The 22,256-nt window shown below is 32.7% G+C and overlaps 2 protein-coding genes across 3 annotated transcripts; one reads left to right on the forward strand and one right to left on the reverse strand.

The window, feature by feature from the left end:
* Positions 1 to 94: 94 nt before the first annotated feature.
* On the reverse strand, positions 95 to 2,494 carry LOC129306093 (uncharacterized). Its single transcript, XM_054946446.1, has 8 exons — positions 2,268 to 2,494; positions 1,887 to 2,054; positions 1,673 to 1,792; positions 1,510 to 1,553; positions 1,288 to 1,413; positions 814 to 898; positions 437 to 493; positions 95 to 366 (listed from the first exon to the last, which is right to left on the reverse strand). Exons 2-8 carry the CDS (start codon positions 2,028 to 2,030, stop codon positions 292 to 294), a joined length of 651 nt encoding a protein of 216 aa, XP_054802421.1. The 5' UTR covers positions 2,031 to 2,054; positions 2,268 to 2,494; the 3' UTR covers positions 95 to 291.
* Positions 2,495 to 15,987: 13,493 nt separating this feature from the next.
* LOC129306096 (E3 ubiquitin-protein ligase At3g02290-like) lies at positions 15,988 to 20,518 on the forward strand. 2 transcript variants are annotated; one of them, XM_054946452.1, is made up of 6 exons: positions 15,988 to 16,280; positions 17,027 to 17,353; positions 18,168 to 18,274; positions 18,353 to 18,591; positions 18,744 to 18,853; positions 20,193 to 20,518. In XM_054946452.1, exons 2-6 carry the CDS (start codon positions 17,234 to 17,236, stop codon positions 20,217 to 20,219), a joined length of 603 nt encoding a protein of 200 aa, XP_054802427.1. In that variant the 5' UTR covers positions 15,988 to 16,280; positions 17,027 to 17,233; the 3' UTR covers positions 20,220 to 20,518. The 2 variants fall into 2 exon arrangements, with proteins under 2 accessions (XP_054802427.1, XP_054802426.1); XM_054946451.1 differs by having other exon boundaries at positions 15,991 to 16,280; positions 18,168 to 18,591.
* Positions 20,519 to 22,256: the final 1,738 nt, after the last annotated feature.

Consider the following 22,256-nt stretch of genomic DNA (forward strand, 5'->3'; position numbering starts at 1 on the left):
TGATATTCATATTTTTATAATACCATATGGGGCTTTTCACCAAAATATTATATTTTATGCAGTAAGTGAAGACTAAAACCCCAACACTTGATGGTACATGCCAACACAACACAATATTTATCGGTTTCAATTTCGAATACCAAGACAAGAAACATGGAGGGATCCAAAATAGAGCACATGATCTTCTTAATTGGAAGAGTTTGCAGGCAGTATAATATTGCAATGTTTTTGCAGCGTCTCATGTATCTTTATTCAGCAGCAGCACTGTACAACTTGAAGATGTGGCACACTCTACTCTTGATATTCAAAAGCTTTCATGAAGAGCTCAGGGGGCTGAGCGCCACTAACTTTGCAACTTCCATTGATCTGTCAAAAAAATAAAGGAATCAATATTCTGAATAACCCAGAAAAAACAAATGGAATTTTATACACTCACCACATAGAATGGAACCCCTCTGACGTTTCCGGAGGGTGTATTGAGCTCATCCTCAACCTAGTCAGGGTCAATCACAAACAGCAGTCATATCATTTGCTTTAGTTAACTGCCAACTATTATAAAGAAAACAAGTTGAGTTCAGAACAACTGCATAAGAAATTCAAATACTATGCAGTTTGAAAAATCATCAATCATCTATATCTATATAATTTGTAGCAAACAGCAGTATGTGTAAGTTTTTGTTCTGGCGACGGCATTCATAAGTTGTGAATTAACGTGATTTACGTGAGGCTTGATATATAGCAAATGCTGTCATTTGAAACCAAATGCATCATGAAGGAATCAGCCTACTGATACATATGTTATATGAAAAGTACCTCCTTGAGCCCATTGTTGGGCTCTTGAAGAAACTCAGCTGCCCCTTCTAAGTTCACCTTCTTGGCACATTCCAGAAGAAAATCACTACAACCAAGCGACAAGATGAATGAATGATTATGCCTACCATTTAAGGTTTGTTGGGATTAAGGAAAACGACGGATACAGGACAAGGAGTGGAGATGTCTATATTAAAATTCCCCTTCCTTACACTCCTCTTTCTCATCAATCCAAATGTACCTTCAAGGAACCATATTGAAAGAAAAGTAGAGCCACTCTTAATCACAACATACAAAGCACACAAGCTTTAAAGAAGTCAGTTTGTGGTATTAACTCTCTCCCGTAGCAGTGACACATAAAGAAAACATGTTTAGATGAATCCACCATCCATCAAAAATAAAAACAATGCAGTATCTGATAGTATGACAACATATATTTGAAACAAAAATGAGGGAACATGCACCAGATGTACTTACTAGTCACCAATGTATTTTCCCTGTGTGAAGTAGCCCAGAAACAATTCTTCTACCAGGCGATGTTGCTTCTCAGAGCCCTGCTGTCCAGCAAAATATATAAGCCTATGGCTATCTAAAGTGTTTCCCCTGTCATGACAGTGTTAGCCGAATCTCAACCAAAAAAAAAAAAAAACACTTGTTGTCCATTGAAAAAATGCTAAATTAAACCACTCTCCAGCTTACGTTAATCCAGACATATTATATTCCAGGCCTACTTTCCCAAAAACCTGCAAATGCCATGTTGTTAAAAGGACTAGTTCACGTGAATAATAGACAATAAATAGAAACAAAATAACACGCGTGACCGAATAAGGTACTATGCCCACAAAAACAAAAGCAAAAGAACCTCTGACATCCGAGCTTCCATCTGTTCGGATCGAGATCCGAACTTTCTTCTGTAATAGTCTCTCTTGTCAACACCTTCTTTTGGGGCGTCTGGGTCGAGTTGATAAGGATGCCATTTTATCTGTAACATTGAGTTAACAACATTTTATTAGCAAGGCATATTGATGGAAATTTGACCGCAAGACACACACGCAGACAAATTCAGAGTGTAAAACCTCAAAGTCGTATTTGTCCTGAGCAGAAGCAATGGCTTTGTCTAGATTCTTTTTGCCAACAAAGCACCATGGGCATACAGAATCAGAACTAATATCGATTTTAACAAGCTTCTTCTGAGTGTTAGAACTGGAATCGTTTGCCATGATCCAGCTGTATCAGCAGGTCCTCTGCAGATAACAACAGTTTCAGAAACGACGCGGAATAATTAGCGAAACCCGTCGATGAAGAAGAAGCCCGAAGTGTGAAAGATGCAATAATCAAGTTAGATCAGCAACTAACTACAAATATAATGAAAGTGCCTATAATCAAAAACCAGGTAGGATGAAGAAAACGGATAACACTGGGATAAAAACAAATGACTAGAAGTGGGAAAAATTTACCCGGGAGGTTGGAGTTTTGAGATGAATTGACGGATGGGAGCAGCACGAAAGTCCAAAAGTCTGGCCAGTGTGAGGAAAATAGGCTTCGGAGGCAGAGAAACCCAAAAAAAAAAAAAAAGTTGCCATTTTTCAAATCAAATTTCGAAATAAGACACTAGCATCTGGAATCTGGAAAGCCCATGTTTTGACGTTTTCTTCACCAACCCCGCCAACCACCAAAGGAAGAAGCTGTAGATTCGGCTCTTGTTAGAGTGAGAATATGCATATGCTATAAAAATAATTATTTTTAATAATGTAATTAATAAAAATTAAAAAAATAAAGATAAAGATGAAAAATAATAGAGTGTTAATAAATAAAATCAAAATTAATTTATTCTATACCATAAATAGAATTAGAGAAGTTCAATTTTTAAATATTTTAATGGACAAGATTTAGATATACAGCTTTAAAACAAGAAGATATAATAAGAATAATTATAATTTTTTTTGCCAAATGATAATATTAATGATTAAATTTTTTTATATATATAAATGATATGCATTTTTTAATTTAATTAAAAACATATACCTTGAATATATAAAACTATGTACATAATTTTTTTTTCATAATTTATATTCCTATCATAACGCATTCATCCAACCAAATCAAATTATTCCATTTAATTATTATTAATTAATAATTAATAATATATATAATGAATTTAACTTTTAATTTCTTTCTTAGATTATACTCCCTCTTGTCTTTAATGTAGAATAAAGTTAATCGAATTCATGTTTATGAAACCATAGTTATACTTATATCCTTAAAATAGCTAAAAGAATATGTGACTTTTTAATTTTATCTTTTTTTATCAATAATCATAATAAATTGTTTGTAAATTCAAATAATAATAAATATACAGGGATAAAATTTAAAAAAAATCACTCTAACTTTTACTTTATATTAAGAAAAAAAATTTACCTATTAATATTCCTTTTTTTTATTGAGAGTTGAGACTTGAAATTAAACCAAATTCCAATCACATCCTACATGTACATGGACATGATCTGTCGTCATTAATTCAAATTATTACTTCCTCCATTAAAAAATATAAGGTATTTTTTTGAGGAGTTGGATGTTAAAAAATGTAATGTATTTTATCTTTTGAGGTGTAATTATTTTTTTTCAAAAAAGTGTCCTTATTGACAGTGACTTTATATTTATTATAAGGTGTTTAATAGAAATAAATATAAAAAAATAAATTAATTAGATAGTAAAAAATTACTTTATTGAGAATGAAATTCGGTTAAAAATGCCCTACATTTTTTAATGAAGGGAGTATCTTTTACCCAAAATTTCACTCATTTAATTATTCAAGCTATATTCAAGTAGTCCGGAAGTTTTAAATTAAAGAGGAGAAAACATTTAAGGATGTAAACAATGCAATAATATTTATATAATAAATTATTTCTAAAATAAAATTTATTAAAGAAATAAAGGATCTTATATTTTCAAGTTGGAAATACAGAAGTACTCTATTTTTTAGTAAATTATATTGACCTCTCCTGTTTTTTTTATCTTGGTTATAAGGATTATATTTTTATATATATTTTGAAAGCTAAGCCTGCTCTAAATCTTCTTATAACCCTTAAGTTGCATTACATAAACTTCCATTTTATTGTCAACATGTATAACCAGCCTATCCATTAAATTAAAAGGCAGATACTTTTAGCCGAAATTAAATCACCTTTGCTGGTAAAAATGTTTTAAAAGTAAACCATACATCCCTTAATTTTAGAACACTTTCAACTATACCAAAAACAACTTTTAATTTCACAATAATCATATGTCCCACGATCCAAAACCTGTCACGTCATCATCCTTCTTTTGATTAACTTGAAGAACATCAAATAATAGCAACCACAGAAAAACCAAGTCACTGAATTCTTAGCTCTTAGGGTAGGTATACTATGTGACTACGTCTCGTTTAAAATATATATATATATATATATATATATATTAGCATCAATTAAGCTGTGTGCGTTGGAAAATGTACAAACAAGAAACAAGAAAAATGAGCACGAGAGAAATAGTGGAAATTATGATGACGAGCAGTGATGGGAAGCTAAAGGAGAAGATTAGTAGCGTGAGCCGAAGAGGTGTATATATATATATAACACACTCTCTCTTTTTTAATTATAAAAAAAGTATTATTTTTTATTTGGTTTTTTTTTATACAAGTGAAATCACATATTTAATAAGTATTTATTATATATTTTTAAATTATCCTTTATAATTTACATTAACGAGAAATAGTTTAATGGATGTTTACGTTGATTAATATAGAATATTTTAGTTCAATTTTTTTTATTTTCAAACATAATTATTACAGTAAATTAATTTTTTAAATTATATGATTCAATTTTTTTTTTTCTCTTATATATAGAAATGGAAAGGGTATATATATTAACAAAGCTAGCTTTCCTAGAGCCTAAGATTTCAAAGGCTACATTTCCAACAACAACACATCAATGTAGACTTGTGTATGCAAAACTCTAGGGAAGGACAACCAACCTAGATTCCAACGTCAGCGATGATGAAGAAAAATCAAAAAGAGGAAGAAATTTTTGGTTCCTGGATGTTGACACCTGAGCCATACAAACCTAACTCTTGGAGGTTGAAAGAACCAAGAAAAGCAAGTCGTTCCAATACAGAGAAAGAGAAAGGGATGTCAGAAAGCAAGGGTCGGGAGATTACTCAATCCCTTCTTTCTACACTTGCAGAGTTAGATGAGGAGGGGTCAAAATGGGAAAATGCCAATATAGAGATGGAAATAGAAACTAAACCTCAATTTGATAGTGACAAAGGGATGCCTTGAGACACAAACCAAAAACTAAAGGGAGATAGGCGAAAGATGCCTGCTGTAAGTGGTCGTATCACCAAGCTAAGGGAGGCTTTAATGTCTTCAAATTTCAAAAGCCAAAGAAATAAAGGCAAGGAAAATTTTGTTCAAAATATATTGAGAAAAAGAAAAATGAAGTCAAGCACGACGGGCTGAATACTCCTATTAAGAGTGGGCGTGGACTTAATTCACCATCCAAGATGCCAAAACATGCACAAAGGGGCCATTCAGTAGTTATTGGTAGTAACTCAAATATGGGCCGACATTCAAAAAAATCCAAGGGTGAAGCACAGGGATGAATAGTGAATAATTTGAAGGGAGTTGGAAGTGGCAGTTTAATTAATTCCAAGAATATCTCGCTTCTAAAGAAACCACTTTCGTTTCTGAAAAAAGGTGAGCCTCCAGAACCCCTTAACTCTTTACAGATAATGGGTGGCCAAATGTAGAGACCAGAAGCTGAAGATTAGGGAAATTTGTGAAATGCAGTGAGTTAATTCAGGAGCTATTTCTAGTTTAGGTGCTCATACATAGTAAGCATATTTTCTCCACTCTTCTATTTAGTTGTTTTTATGATTGTTTCTTCTTGGAATTGCTAAGGTGCTAGGGGGAAGGAATTCCCTATTTTGATCAAAGATATTGTGGAAAAATATAAGATTGATATTCTTTACCTGGTGGAAACTAGAATCAGTGGAAAAAAGGCTAACTGTGTGTTAGGAAATTGGGTTTTACAAATAGGATTAGAGTGAAAGCTATTGGTTTTCCTAGGGAATTTGGGTTCTTTGGAGGGAGTATGATTTCTCTATTAAATACATCAACTTTGGTCCTTAACTTCTTCATTATAAAATAACTGATTTGGTTTCTAAGGATGTTGTGATGGCCTCTTTTATTTATGGTAAGACAGGAACTCCGTAGGATCACTCTTTGGGAACATCTTGGAAATTTGGCAACTTGCATAACTGAACCTTAGATTGTTTTAGGTGATTTTAATGCTTTTAAGTCACCAAGTGATAAATGGTGGTGCCTCTCCAAGTGACGCGAGCGTGCTTAGCTTTAATCATTATCTTTTTGTATGTGGACTTATCGACTTCCCTGTCATTGGACAAATTCATTTGGGAAAGAACTGGTATTCAAGAAAAAATGGATTGGGCTTTTTGTAATCTTTCTTAGACCCTCAAGTTTTAGCATTATACGGCTTTTAATTTCCTCAAGTATAAGTCTGACCACCAAGTTCTTCTTATAGCAAAATCTATAGATAGTAATAATGTTTTCCATAAATCTGCATTCATTTATAATGTGGCTTGGTCAGTAGAGAGAACCTTTGAGGAAGTTATTGGGAAATCTTGGAAGGACATACCATAGGTGGAAGGCACTAAATGTTTTGCAAATGAGGCTATTAAATGAAAATGATAACCTTGAGAGTATACCAAGAAGGAAAAAATAAATCATTAAGCAGATTGAAGGCATTGATAAGGTCAGAGGAAGGAATGATAAAAATAGGCTTAGAAGCTTAAAGCTAAATTATGGAAGGAGTAATGTAAGCTTTTGTCTAAGAAGTCATTTAGTACCAAAAGTCCAGCTGCAAATGGTTGAAATAGGGGGACTAAAATACTAGGTTTTTTCATACTGCCACTGTCATCTAAAGAGGAAAAAAAACAATAAAAGCTCTAAAATCTGAACAAAGTGACTGAATTTTTGATCAAACAGCTTTGAAGACCATGGTTGTATATTTCTTCAAAGGTTACACACCAAAATGAACACTTTACTAATCCAACAACCATACCTAGTTCATTCCCTTGCCTATCTACTTCAAATTTGCAAGAAATCCATAAAGAAATCACTGATATAGAGATCAAGAAAGCTATCTTTTCAATTGGGGCCTTTAAAGCTTTAGGACCGGACAGTCTAACTGCCCTATTTTATCAAACTCGCTGGGAAGCTATTAAAGATAAAATCTAATGTTTTGTGAAAGACATTTTTTCTAATCCTTGCAGAGAATTGAAGAGATCAATCAAACTAACATCTGTTTAATTCCTAAGGTTAATCAACCTTCATGCGGTAAAGAATTCAAACCCATTTCCCTCTGTAATGTAACCGGAAGATTGTGTCTAAAATTCTTACTGATAACTTAAAGAGCATATGGATTTCCTAATTAAATCGAATCAGTATAGCTTTATTAAGGGTTGTCAAAGTAATGATAACATCATCATTGCCCAGGAAGCTATTCATGTCATGAGGAAAAGAAACAGATGTAAGAGCTATATGGCAATGTAAGGTAGACCTCAAAAAAGGCTATGATCACCTGGATTGGAACTTTATTGCTCATAGTCTTAGATGTGTTGGTCTAGAAAAACACCTTACAAATGTCATTATAGCTTGCATCAGCCTTGATGAAGGTGAATTGGAATGCCAAGTAGTCCCCTAAATTTAAACCCTTAAGAAGGATTAGGCAAGGGGACCCACTTAGCCCTTATATTTTTGTGCTATGTATAGAGGGTCTGGGTATGATGATTCATCATTTATGTGAGACTAAGGGATGGAAACTTTTAAAGTTGTCCTTGAAAGGGACATAAATCTCCCATTTTTTCTTCATTGATGATCTCATTCTATTTGCTAAAGCATTATTAGATCAAGTATCCCTAATCAAACAGATCATGGAAATTTTCTATAAAGCTCCAGGGTACCATATGAATTTGAATAAAACTAAACTATTTTGCTCTAGGAATGTTTGCTTCCAGTATACCTCAGAGCTAAGTCAAAATTTAGGAGTTGGACTAACTTCAGACCTTAGTAAATATTTGGTCGTCTCTCTCTTTATAAGAAAGTTAGTAAAGGTATGTTCCTTCCCCTTTTTCAGAAGGTTCATTGAAGACTATCTTCTCGGAAGAGTATCTATCTTACTATAGCTAGGAGAACAATTTTATCAAATCTGTCATTTCTTCCCTTCCATCTTACCTTATGCAAACCATATTGATTCCAAAGTTATTTTGATAGAGATTAAGAAATATTATAGGAAGTTTCTTTAGACTAACATAGAAGATTAAAGAAAACTTCATCCGATCGTATAAAGTAAAATAAAAGAACATAAGCACATAGGAGGACTTAGCATAAAAGATCTTCATACCCAGAACAAAGCCTTCATTATGAAACCTTGTTAAGCTCTCCTCACTAAGCCTGAGTGTTTGTGGGTTCAATGCTTAAGGCAAAGTATCAATGTGGAATAAGATAATATCCAGTGGTAATGAAAAAAGATCAGCATCTCATACCTGGAATAGTATCTGTAAAGTTTGGGAAACTTTCATATAGGGGATCTGCAGAAAAGTTAAAAATGATACTACAAGAAGCTTTTGGTGGGATCATTGGGCTCCACTAAAGCAATTGTTGATTACCTATAATTTCAGGAAGGAATCATCATCTCGGCCCACATACGAAGGTGTGTGAATTGTTCTTCCTTTGGGCGCTTGAAACATAAAGCTCTCGCTCAGATTCTTCTTTATGAATATAGTTAATCGTATATCCACTGTCCAACCTTGTCTTAGCATACTTGATGATATGTTCTGGTGGAAAGCTAATGGCGATGGTAACTTCACAATTAAGTCTGCTTATAATTTCCTAGTTGAAAATGTGGCTGCTAGCCGAAGTCTGGATTGGAAATGTCCGTGGAAATGGCCTTTACTTGAAAAAGTAAAATTCTTCTTTTGGCAGTTCTTACATGATCGAATTTCTTGTAGCCTTATGAGAGAGAATAAGGGGCTTACTTCTGATCCAATTATCCTTTTCAATGTGGCAATTAGAAGAGTACTATACATATTTTGAGAGATTACATGAGAGTAAAAAACACATAGAAGGAAATTATAAATCTTGTTTTTCATAACCATTTTTTCTCGTGCAGCTTGCAGGAATGGATAGACTAAAATACAAAATATCATATTGGTGGTAGACAATTCCAACAATGGCCATGGGTGAAAGTCTTTGGCCAAGTTTGTTAGTCACAATGCACACACAGATGCAAAGTAGTTTTTTAAAGGCACACAATACTACACAGGAAATGTCTTACATACTTGTAGAAGGAAATTGATGGAGGAAAGAGATTTAGAGCTCCTCAATTGCCTTATGACACTACCAGAGACTCTTATGGATACAAATAGATTCCACCACCACATGGGACACTTAGAATAGATGTTGATGCTTCTTTGCTTCAGTCTTAACTTTGTTCAGTATGTGGTGGATTAGTTCGAAACCCTAAATGTAACATCCTCAATTTTAATCAAGTTAATTAAGTTCAAATAGACTAATTAAGTATATTAATGAGATGTGTGACTAGAAGGGTTTAACTTGGCATAATTGTTATGATTTCAGCCTTAGAAGTGGGTCCGAATTGATAACGGGCCACCTGGGAAAGGAAAGAGGAAGAAAAAGTAAAGATTTTCTCTCTATGTCACATGCCACGGTACGTGGTCAATCCATCACGGCACACAAAGGTAGATTTGATTCCTTTAGGCTCCTTTATGCCATGCGCCATGCAGCGCACGGCCAAAATTTTGATATATCAATTTTGTATTTATGTGAGAAAAATATAGAATAGGAAGAGAAAAATGAAGAGAACAAAGGAGCTGAGCTAGGGCTTGAAGAAACCAACTTATAGGAGTAATTTGGAGCTCATAAACACTAAAGGTAAGCTTCCTTACTTAAATCCTTCTCTCTTTTTCAATTTTCTTAATGGTAGAGGTTATGGTTTGATTGATAATGATAATTTTTGATCCATAGAAGCTACGGGTCTGAATTCATTGACTTAAAAAGAGTTAATAAGAGTAGATTGAGCTAAGTAAACTTAGTATTTATGATTTTATAATGATTAGTAGTTGGAGGACATTAAATGTCTAAGATTCCCATAAATATGGTGGTTGAAAACAATTTAATTTCATTAATGACCATTTATAAGCTCAATTTTATTAAAGAGAGTTAAAGGAAGCTAAGAAGTCTTATGGGTACTTTTACATGAGTTAAGAATAAATCTTGAGTATTAAGAAATGATGAAGTATTAGTAAAAATAGCTCAAATATGAATATTGATGCTTTGCATGGTAATGCTTGTGCTTGTAGAGTAACTACCATTGGCACTATTCAAGATTCTTGGAAGCCTTGGGAGTGAGTAATTGAGGGGTGAAACTTTTGACCTCTCAAAGGTTGAGGTAACCGAGGGAATTTTGTCTTATGCTCTTGTGTGTTTATTAGTTTATAGATTTATGATTGATCATTGAAATGTGTAAATTAAAATGAAATGCAAATATGGCTTAACTTACTAGAAAAATCCACTAGATCGAATTTGTGAGTTTTATGTCTTGTGTTATGAAACTCTTTGAGAACAATATCGGTAGATTTTCATATTACGTTTATTGAGAGTTTAATGATTTTGTGATTTGAGAAGTAACATGAATCTTTGCATATGAGAAGTTTCATGATGTTTAAAATTATAGAGTTTAATGATTTTGAAAGTGTGAAGTACAATAATTGAGAGATTAGAGTTCAATGACTTATTTAGTTTGAAGTTCTATGAAAATAGTTCAAGAAGTCCAATGATTTATGTAATGATGAAGTTCAATAAAATTGGTAGTATAAATTCTATGAATATAAAGTGTGAATTATAGTATGAATGTGCATTGCATGATCTTGAGAGGCGAGAGTTCACTTAAGAAGAGGAGTAGATGATAAAATTCATGTGGTAGGACTCTTATCTGAGTGATGGCTTGCCAGAATGATTATATTCATATTGTCCCACTTATTCAACGAGAGATTGTCCCACTAATTCAATGAGGAACTCGAACTTAGCTAGCTATCCATCGGTTCAATGAGGAGGTTAGTCTAGGGTATATGACACCCTATAGTGTGAGAAATGAGGAAAATTGTATTTCATAAGTGAGTTAGGTATGCCTTAACTAAATCCCCTCACAAATGTTTAGACTAGGGAAGTCATGGAATATAAACTATGCTATTGTGTTATAGCCCACAGTTTTATATCAGAGGAATAAAGAGGATGTAAAGGTGGTGTGATCATGCATATAATGAGTAACAACACCTGATTGTATATTGTGTCCCTAATGATGATATCATGAGCTGAATCTTAATTTTTTTTAATGTATTTGCAATAATTTTTGTGACTAACTCTCTTTATATGAAAAGTGCTAAAAAACATTGTTTCTTAAATAAATTCTATTTTGTGTGTGGAATTGTGAATATCTATATTCAAATGTTTTACATAGGTTAAAGCATTGACATTAATTGTCACTTGCATTTAAACTAATTCACATGCATTAATATGGGTTAATCGGACCTTGGTTACTGAATGATTGTACTTACCCTACTATCTTCAATATTACAAAGAATAACTCAAAAGGTGTGGGCAGAGGAAAATGCCCAGAGGTTTAGGACCGCAATCTGATTGTAATAGACCTCTTTATTTTGAGTAATTATATGTGTATGACAATTTCAATTGCCAATTAGGAATTTTCATTTGATCCTTACTTGTATTATGTGAATTGTAAATTGTAAGTGTATTTTGGGCCTTAGGGAATAAGTTGATAATATCTATTGTTGTGATAGGAGTAAAATACTAATGCAAGTAAGAGTAGAATATATTGTGAGATAATTATGGAGTACTAGATGAAAATTGTGGCAAACTCCTCCTTGTATGTTTTTGAGACTTAAGGGGTTGCGATAGGGGAAGCGGAAGCAGAATCGTGCTAGTTTAGGAATAGAACCCTGAAACAACAAAAACACAACAACAACAAAAAAGGGACGAAATTTTTGACGGAAATAAAGAAAGGTATGAAGTAAACAATAGGATAATGATCAAGGAGAAGATCCTCTAGAGCACCTGCCTCTAGTAACCTCAACCTTCGAAGACACCACAAGAGTTGATCACGCTCTTGATCACGTCTGTTTTTCACACGGGATGTCACCACAAAGCACTAAGGCTCACAAGAGTTATAAACTCTAAAATGAATAATTTCATTCAACTTCTGTGTTGTTTACAATAGGGAGCATGCCTAATTTATATAGGCTCATAGAAAAAAAATATTTCCTAGAATTAAAATCCTAATTTCCTAATACTAAAAGGAGAAATAATATAAAATAATGATAAAATATTCAGCCACATAATTTAGGAGATGTGATCCTAAAATGATGGGATTACAAAATTTAGAAATTAATACTATAATTAATTCTAACCTTTGACTAGACTTAAAATAGAAAACCAAATCAAAGGACCATTAAAATAGGAAATAATTTAGGAGACAATCAAGGGATCATAAAGGATTTAAAATCACGCCACCCTTGACTTCTTTACTAGGGTTTCATGCCTCCTTGCTTGCAAGAGGCTCAACTTATAGTCTTCCTTACATTGGGCTAAGGTCTGCATCTCTTAGGCTTGACTCTTCATGAGTTTAGATCTTAAATACATTATACACGTATAGATGCTCTCATTTGGGCTTGAGAGGAGTGCCCTAATGCTCTCCAAGCTCTTGAACTTCTTGCACAAGACTGAACAAGGCTTGCTTCATGGTTTTAGTTCGGGCTCTTGTCATTGGACCTCCAATATGTTGTAATGGGTCTTTAGGTACGTTGGATTGGAAGTTTTGGGCTCCTTCTATGTCACCATGCTCATGATTACCATCCTTAAGCTTTGTTGCCATTAATACTATGTCACCCGTGCCATAGGGTCCATCAGGTTGAGTAATGAAAATTTGATCCGTGAGTATTTCGTGTGATATGATGTATTGCATGAGTTAGTCTTAATGACTTTTTATGTAGTCAAGTTGGTGTCAGTGGCCATCGGCCTTTTGTATTTGGTTTGGACAATTGGTTTTTGTGAAAATTATTATAAAAGTGTAAGTTTTGAAAACTATGTCTAATTTTTGTTTTAGAAATAATGAGTCTGAGACTAAAGTCATTAGTTAGAGCTCAAAAAGATTTTTCTGTAGATACCTAGTTCGGGTTAATCGAACGTCAGATGGAGATTTGGGGCATGTTGGAAGTTGCCTCTAATGTTGTCAAATTAACAGCAGAATTTACTGTCAAAATTTGTGCAATTGCACCACAGTGCATGGAGCCACAGGCCGCGGTGCATGTCACAAAGGCGAACACGCTGTGACACATGTTCAACGAGTTATGGTGCATGCCTTAAAATTTTCCAAAAATTCTTTTTTTTTTCAAGTTCTTAAACAAATGTACTCATATATGTAATGATCCCATGCTTCCGCATAATTGTGAACTCTAATTTGTCTAATTGCAAGACTTGAAAATGACTTTAGTTTTGTAAACTTGGGGTCCCCATTTTGCTAATTATCGAAAACTTGGTATTTTGTTACTTACTATAATCCCATTCCCTAATTACTTGAGATTTGGTTTTAATTATGGGATTAGAAGAAGGAGGATATTACACTGAAGGAAAGTGGCTAAGTGGCTTTCTTTGTAATCTGGGCCATCTACCAATTACCATTGTAGAAATTATAGCCATTAAGTATGGCGCACAACTGAGCTTGAGCTTGAACCCTAAATAGGCAATTATATATTCTGATTCACTTGAGACCATTCTCTATGTTTATCAAGGAGTCCATATTGCTCATCCATATTATGAGAAAATATTTGAAGTATAAAATTTGATCTCTAATCATAGAGATCTTAAGCTTCTTTATGCCCCATGTGAGGCCATATCTTGTGCAAATTTTTTAGTTCATATGGCTCATGAGTATTCAAATGAGTTGCTCTTACTTCCTGATCCTCTTAGAGAATGTGATCGTTTGTTGCTGCTTGACTATAGTAGGGGTTTATCTCACTGATTTCTTGATTACTTTTTTTGTAGCTTATAACCCACTCTAGCTTTGGCTAGCCCCTTAGAAAATAAAACATCAATAGAGATATCAAAACATGTTATAAAGGTAGCTTGCTACAATACATTTTGTTCTCTTAAGTCTCACAAATCGAGCACTTCAAACATTTTGTTACATTACTTCATCTATTTGAAGATCACTTATTCAATTGTCAACAAATTAAATTAAATCGTTCTGAGCTATATTGAAAATATTACAAGTTTTTACTCACAAAGTTTTTTATGCAAGAAAAATTCTATACAAACCATGCAATGCATGGGGATAATTGATAGTTAAAAAAAAAGAAAGAGAGAAGAGAGGCAATTTTTGGTTTCTTGGCACACCTACTAAGTTAGGTAATTTCGGGAATTTTTATGTATGTTGTTTTCCACATGAATGCACCATCGTTGACCAAAAGAGAAGTGTGTGAATACACTACTTTAACTAATTAAAAAAAAGTTATTTACATTTAAACTGTACAATGCGTTAGAACTGTTGGTATTTTCTGTTTCATGCTACACATTATATATTACATGCTGCAAGATAAACTTTTGAAGTTCACATATTTGTTTTGAACATGAATGTACATGCTCCCTTGGGATTATAATATAAAATATTGATTATTAATTCATAATTTTGAAAAAAATGTTAGTTGAAACTTAAATTTTTTAAAAGAATTTACATCATTTTAATTTTATCCTCACTAAATATCCTATATAAGTATGTTAATATTGACAATTAAAATTTTAATGAATTATTTTTTCAAAAAGAGTAATAAATGAATTAGGAGTATAGTTGAAAAATAATTATAAAACTTACTCAATGTCCTATATTTTAGATCAAGTAAGGCTTATAGAAAATATCTTATATTATGATTAGAAGAAATATTATAATACTAGAATACAATGAGGTAAATGGATCTATTTGAAAATCTTACTTTTCACATTCAAAAAGTAAGATTTCACTTTTAGGGTGTTAGAAGTTGTTTGGGTAAAATATTTTATAAGAAAACACATCAAATCAGTAACTGAAAGTGAATTTGAAAAACATAACTATTTAAAACTTTTAAAAATTGAATTTAAAAAGTAAAATGTTATTTAACCATACCACCTCAAGTTTTATCTCTTATTTTTTTATTTAAAAAATAGTTAACTCATTAAAAATATAATTATCATTTTAATAATAATAATTAGGTATAAAGTTATTAGCATTATAAATTAAATAATTAATTATTTTAATTTTTAGCGTTATTATGTAATAAAAATTTTTATTACATTTTTTCAAATTACAAATTAAAAAAGTATAAATAACTGGACATTAAGTTTTTAGCATTATAGATTAAATTTTATGTTATTTAAAATTTTTAGGACATTTTTTTAAATACTTTAAATATATTATATTTGTATAATAAAAATTATAAATAATCATAAATCAATATCTTTTTTAATAATTATATTTTCAAAAGCATATTTTACTACTATAATTCAAATAATTTTTAATATATCAAATTAATTTTAAACAAAATATATTTAAATATAAATTTTATTAAAATAAATAATTTTTATTAAATAAATTTTTATTAAATAAATTTTTTTGACAAACTAAACATTAAACGCACACCTGCAAAACAGGACATGGCATGTCATATATTTGGCATTTTTGTTTACTTTTTCTGCCATGATTTGCTGTTACCTCACTATATAAAAATTGAGGAATAAGCATAACTGAAGCTCGCGCGTTAGCGCACAGAAAGAGTTAATGGTATGGTACAGATTCTGTCCGGGAGGACGCATTGTTTCGCTCGGCGCACCCTAGTGAATACTATCTTTGGCTTTATCGTCATGAATACGTTAAGGAGGACCGTATATTGGACCTGGCTCCTCCGTAGATGACAATAGAGAATATATATATATATATATATTTTTTTTTTTTTTGCTTTTTTAAATTTCAATTTCAATATATTCATGCGGTGCGACTTGCTGATTCGGGCCGGAATTAGCAGGAGTGAGGCTGACTGTGAGTCTTTTTTTTTAATTATTAGTTGAGTTGGGGTTTGATTCCTTCTCGCAAGCAAGAGGAGAAATGAGGAGGGTAGCCTCGAAGTCCCACGATTGTATCCTTTTTAGTATCAGATTTCCGAATCATCTAATCCACCGAATTTCGGGCTTCCAGTCTCCTCTGACGTTGTCTTGACGGAAGATCACCATTCAATCTAATTCTCTCTCTCTCTCTCCAATAATCTGCTCTCTTTCTGTCTGTCTCGCTTAGGTATTTCCTCTTTCTTTCTAATATCACGTCTCTCGCCCAGTTTTGATTTTCTTGCCCGATAGTGGATTTGAACACTCCGATTGTCTTGTGGTTTGATAAACTCAAGAGTGGGTGTATTCTTTTTCGTCAATTTTCTCGGTCGATTTTCTTCTTTGATACGCTTAGACAATTTGAATGCGATTTCTCCCTTAATTTGAGGTTTTTTAGTTTTTCCAATTCATCGGTTAAACTTGATTGCCCGTCGGCATGTCGTTGGTAATAGCGATCATTATCTGCCATAGGAAAGCAATGATGTTCTTGTTAGTTCATCCATCGGCGTGTCTCGCTACTAAAGGAAAGGATCCTTTTTTTCTCGATTCGAAGGAACAATGTAAAGGCGAAATTGTCGGTTTGTGGCAGAGAACTTGATTCTTTTCCTGGAAGCAATTAAATTTGTTATGTTGTCCTCCCCCCCCCCCCGGCAAAAAAAAAAAAAAATCAGTTTCTTGGTTGTTTCCCCCCTTTTAATGTCGTATTCGTATATTGCACTCCTGATCTTCCATTGGTAATCTTTGGAGTGCTTTTGAGCATGGGCAGTAGTTGCATTGCTCGATAACAGCATTTGATGCTTGTGAAGTAAATACTAGTTACTGCAGTATGAATCGCCTGAATGACAGCTTTTCTCACCTATTTTAGAGTTTTTCATTAGATTCTGTCTTACTTTTCATGTAAGAAAGACAAGTGTAAGCTGATTATTCTTTTTGCAGGGGCGTCTGAATCAAAGAGGGAGGGTGCTGGTTTGCGGAGGCAGCTGGACTTCTGCGAGCTTAGAATCCTCTCTCGTTTATTGATCAAAGCACAGCTTATGCTGTTGGAGGCTCTTTTTCTCAACACTTGAATGTTGCACCATCTATTTTAGCTGATCAGTTTAAGAGGGAAATATTTTAAGCTAAAGAGAGATAGAAGCTGGCATAATGGGTTCTGTTTGTTGTTGCTTGAGTGCTGATGAATTTGAAGATTATGTAAATAGAAATAGTTCTGTGTATAGGAATTGTGTGTGTCTCAATTGCTTCCTACAGAACTTTATGAATGCGGTATGCTGTTGCCCCTTCTCACCTTTTCTAATACCTTCTGTCATCTATATTATTTGTTATTTGTCCATAATTTGATTTTGATGCCTTCCCTTATGACTTGAGACATTGCTATTTATGTGTAACTCTTTGCTTGTGGAGCAGCATACTGGTTTATTGTAATTTCAGTCCTAGCCTGAGGTTTTGCGAAGGTGTATATGTAATCCTTCATTCTTTTTCTTTTGGCTATAACTGGCCATAATTTGATCCCAATGCCTTCCCTCATGACTTGAGATATTGCTTTCATAGTAATTCTGTGCTTATGGAGTGGCATTTATAAATATTGTAATTTCTGGTTCTTGCATGTGGTTTTTCTAAATAAAGATTTACATTTGCTTCCTTTAATCTTTCTTACACTTAACTGAAGTACTTTTCTGGGGTATTGATCACATTTTCATCTTCAGTGTTCTGGTCTTTTATACCTTGAGTGTCATATGTATGCCTCCTGATCCTCCAATATTTAGGGCTGTTTATGTGAGTGTTACAATTTTTAAGTGACCTTAAAATGAGTTACCTGCACACCAATATTTGGAGAGACAAGTTTGTCATCTTAACACCACAAACAAAATCAGATGGGAGCAATTTGTAATTTCCTATTACATGGTAAAAGTGAAGATTTTTTTTTTTTTTTGGCATCCGTTAATCTAATTTACTTGATGTGCCGTTTGTAGAATATTTAAGCCCTACAATAACTGTTCTGTATGATGTGTTCTGTTATTGATGAGTGCTCTAGTTGATGATATAAACATAACCTGATTCCTGTTGTATCAAATTTCAGTATTCAGCAATATTCCACAGAGGCGACGTCCATTCACTACCTTCATCCATACAGGGGGCAGCATCTATGGCTTCGGCAGCATCACTTGATAATTCACTATCTGACATGTACCATTCTCCTCCAAGGCCCTTGCCTTATGATGTAGACCCTAGGCATTTCCGCTCACGTGATTTATTTGTTTCAAGGCATGACAAAGGTTCTAGTCATTTGAATGAAGAGTCAGAACCTCTAAGAGGTGACGTAGACGGGGATCAAGAATCCTTAAATTCTGGAGGCAAATGGAATGGATCTTCCTGTGAAGATGCATCAAAGGAATACAGATCTAAGTCCTCAGTAAGGTTCTCATCAGCAAAATATGCAACTGGAGCTGGGCTTGTTTATGCATCATCCGAAGAGGAGGATGTTTGCCCAACTTGTCTTGAAGGTAGAAATGTCTTTTAATCTTCACTTTTCATTATACAACTGGAGTTGGGCTTGTTTATGCATAATCTGTCTGTTGATTGTGCGAAATGCAGCATGAAGGTAAGAGAACCTTTTATGGTGCTTCGTGTTTATACCGTTAATTTTTGTTCATAGAGTATACTGAAGAGAACCCAAGGATATTGACAAAGTGCAGTCATCATTTTCATCTTAGTTGCATTTACGAGTGGATGGAGAGAAGTGAAAGCTGTCCAGTCTGTGGGAAGGTAGTTTTTCCTCTTTATTATAATTTTTGATTTCTTTCTGACTGAAATGGTTGTCAATTCATCACCAATCAGCATATTGGGTGCTGAAGTTTTCTGTGAAGCTTGATAATTGTAATTACTGAGCATGTTTGTTATTCAGCTGCCTATGATCTCTTGTTTTCTAGGCAGAAAAATGCAAGGAATCTGAAGGCTGTCTGGACACCGTAATTGTTTACTTAGGATCCTACACTATCACACTCTATCCGATCTATTTTGTTGCCACTCACCATCAGCTTCTTATAACTGCCTCTACTACTTTATTAGAGTTGAATGCAAGGATTTGCTTGTGAATTAGTTGGGAAGCTTATAGGATTGAGGCCAATTTAGTGATTTTCATATTGCATTCAATGTAGATGATGGCTTTTGCTTGTACGTGGGTATATCTTGTCAGTTTTTCTATGGTTTGTTCTCAAAATTAGAATTCTTGCAGATTTAGGAAGAATTAGATTGCCAAGCTCTGTTATCGACTGTGTTCAGAACTATCAAGTTAATTTGCATTAGCATTTGAAATTTTTGTTTACTGCCTGTTCTTATCGTGGTAGTTGTGAAAATTATCCAAAACATGATTCATAGTGCGTGGTTTGTCTCAATTTGGGAGTGCAGTGACTGATTGTTGGTTGAATTGTTTGTGTGTTGGCATCGTCAGTTTGAATTGCGGCATGCAATTTATGTAGTAAACAGTAATTTGCAGCATTCTGACGACTCAGAATGCTTCAATTAGTTGGCTTACTAGGTCAAGTCCGTTCATGTTGCCAACGCTACCTACAACACGAATAATACTAGGCAGTCTACCTGTTACTGGTAGCATGCTTGAATAAGTAGTTTCCTTTTTATAAAGTCTTGTTCCTGAATAGTATTAGAATAAGATAGTCAAAGTCCCAAATTTATTCTTTTTGGGAGTGCTTATAGGAAAGTTTCTAGGTCTACAATTAAATCCATGACGGGCCAGTTCAGAGAGTTGAGAGGTGAGGGTGAAGTTGAAAAGTTGAACTAACGAAAAATGGGTGCTCAATCTGCTACAATTCGTTTGGCTCGCCATTTTCAATTATGCAATTTTATGCGTGTGAATTTGCATATACATATTTCTGTATTATATATTTACACTACCCATACAATCTTTTATGGTTTATTATATTATTTTGTATCGATCAAACTAATATTTGAGCCCAGCCTGGCTTGAGAGGATATATGGTTGAACATTTTCCTGATACGTGAGCTTAAGTACTACACTAGAACCATGTCAATGGTTGAATGATCTGTGATGGACTGGTTATTTAATCGTGTTTCGGCGTTGGTGTAGGTGATGGTATTCGATGAAACAACTTAATTTTGAACATAAAAGATTGTGATGTGGATGAAGCCTGTTGCGGAGGAAAGTAGACATTGTGAATATCGCAGTGATTGTCATGTACAGTGTGAGTATACGAGTTTTCTTTACCATCTCTGTACGTTGAATCTCATCTTGAGATGTTTTTACATTTCATTCCTTCCCCTTCTGTCCAAATTTGGAAAAGGAAAATGCAATTTGAGATCTAAACTTCGTGATGCTTTCAAGAGTTTAGCCTTTGCAGCAGAAATGTACTTATTTCTGGGTCTTTGTGGTAACATGCTTACGAGTTTCAGGCCTATCATACTTTTAAGATGAGTTCGGTGACGGTTTTTAATTCTTTCGTTGGTTGACGTTAGATGAGTTCGGTGGTGATGGTTTTTAATGATTTCTGTGTTTTTGTGGTAACATGCTTCTGAGTTTCAGGCCTATCATACTTTTAAGATGAGTTCGGTGGCCAAAGATTAGAATTAGTGTTCGTTTGGATTTCAATTGGATATAATAGATTATGAAATAATTAATTAAGTGATAGATTTTAATTATAATTGGCTATTTTATAATGTAATTTGTTTGGATATTATTTTAACATAATTGAATATGTTTGGATAATTTATTTAGAATCAATCTTAACTGTATAAATTATCATAAAAGACATTGTTTTTTAAAATTAAATTATTGATAAATTTGTATCTAATATTATTAAATTTTTTAAATTTTATTTAAAAAGTAAAATATATATTATTTAAATTATTTATCTGATTGATTATAAAAATTGAAATTATAATAATATTAACAGTTTTAATTTACTTAAATGAATAGCTCAATATATTTTAGTTTGAATAAATTTAATAAAAGAAATATTTAATTTTAAATTAAGGAATTATTTAATTTTTAAATATTAAATGTTAATTTTACAATAATTAATGAAAATGATAATATTTAAATTAATACTTAATGATAATATGAATATGAGTAATATTTGATAAAGATGTTAAGTATTGTTCAGAAATTTTGATAACATAACAAATGTAATAATATAATAAATGATGTGAAGTTTTTAATTAAATTTTTTGTAATGATCTTCAATTTTAAATTAAATTAATTTTTTTATTAATTAATATTTTATTTAAATTAATTTATAGTAAGTGTTAAGTGGAGGGTGAGGGTTAATAGGAATTATATTCGTAACTTTTTTAAGGATTTTAAATTTAAATTTTGTTTAAAAAAAAAGAAGAAAAGAGATTTTGATTTCAGTTTTAAGTTTATATTTTTTTTATAATTTTTTGGGCCGCTTTTGTAATTTTTGCATATTTCTTGAATAATTTGAACGCAGAAGCTGAGTCAAGAAGCTTTGAGAATAAATTGATTTTTCTGGTAAAAATTAATTTTTTAAATAAATGGGTGTTTGAATAAGTTTGGCAAAATTAATTTTTTCACTCAAATAATCGATTAAAATGTTATCGAAATACGCACTTAATCTATTCGCTCTAAGTAGATTGCATTGTTTGTTATTTGGTTGGTTTATTGCATCCTGCTAGTATGCACCGAGTCAAACAATAAATTATATTTTTTCTGGGTCAATAATTTCATTTATATATAATTATGTCAGCAAGTTTTTGAATAAAATATTTTCAAGATTTTAACAGTGGTTATTAAATTTTAAAATAAATTGCAGTTGAAATTTAAAATTGAATATTTAAATGAGATTAAACGGATATATCTATGTGTATGTATATATATATATATATATATATTTCTTAAAAGTTGTATAAATAATTTTGTAATTATTTTGAGACGTTAAGTTTGAACAAGACCACCCATAAATTGAAGTGGCTGCGATCCATCTATACATGAGCTGTGTGCGCAACGCTCTGTCCCATCGCTAGAATTGGTGACGCTGGGGAGAGGCTAATGTCATTTTAAGTTCTAAATGTGATCAAATTCTCTTTCAACCTTCATTCCTTAGTTTATAATGAAGCATAGACACTGGCCTTTGTGTACAATTTTTCTTCTCAAAACAATTAAGATTGTCTCAAA

The sequence above is a fragment of the Prosopis cineraria genome, unplaced genomic scaffold (genome assembly GCF_029017545.1).
Source record: "Prosopis cineraria cultivar Desert tree isolate PC_DT_omini unplaced genomic scaffold, ASM2901754v1 PC3, whole genome shotgun sequence".
NCBI classification, from domain to species: domain Eukaryota; kingdom Viridiplantae; phylum Streptophyta; class Magnoliopsida; order Fabales; family Fabaceae; genus Prosopis; species Prosopis cineraria.

What these genes read in the sequence shown, in the direction of transcription:
- LOC129306093 (XM_054946446.1), bottom strand. Translation starts at nt 2,030, where the DNA reads ATGGCAAACGATTCCAGTTCTAACACTCAGAAGAAGCTTGTTAAAATC. An exon ending in AGGACAAATACGACTTTGAG is followed by an intron (nt 1,793 to 1,886) that starts GTTTTACACTCT and finishes TCAATGTTACAG; the next exon opens with ATAAAATGGCATCCTTATCA. An exon ending in CCAACAATGGGCTCAAGGAG is followed by an intron (nt 494 to 813) that starts GTACTTTTCATA and finishes GACCCTGACTAG; the next exon opens with GTTGAGGATGAGCTCAATAC.
- LOC129306096 (XM_054946451.1), top strand. Translation starts at nt 17,234, where the DNA reads ATGGGTTCTGTTTGTTGTTGCTTGAGTGCTGATGAATTTGAAGATTAT. An exon ending in TACAGAACTTTATGAATGCG is followed by an intron (nt 17,354 to 18,167) that starts GTATGCTGTTGC and finishes ATCAAATTTCAG; the next exon opens with TATTCAGCAATATTCCACAG. An exon ending in GCTGTCCAGTCTGTGGGAAG is followed by an intron (nt 18,854 to 20,192) that starts GTAGTTTTTCCT and finishes GCGTTGGTGTAG; the next exon opens with GTGATGGTATTCGATGAAAC.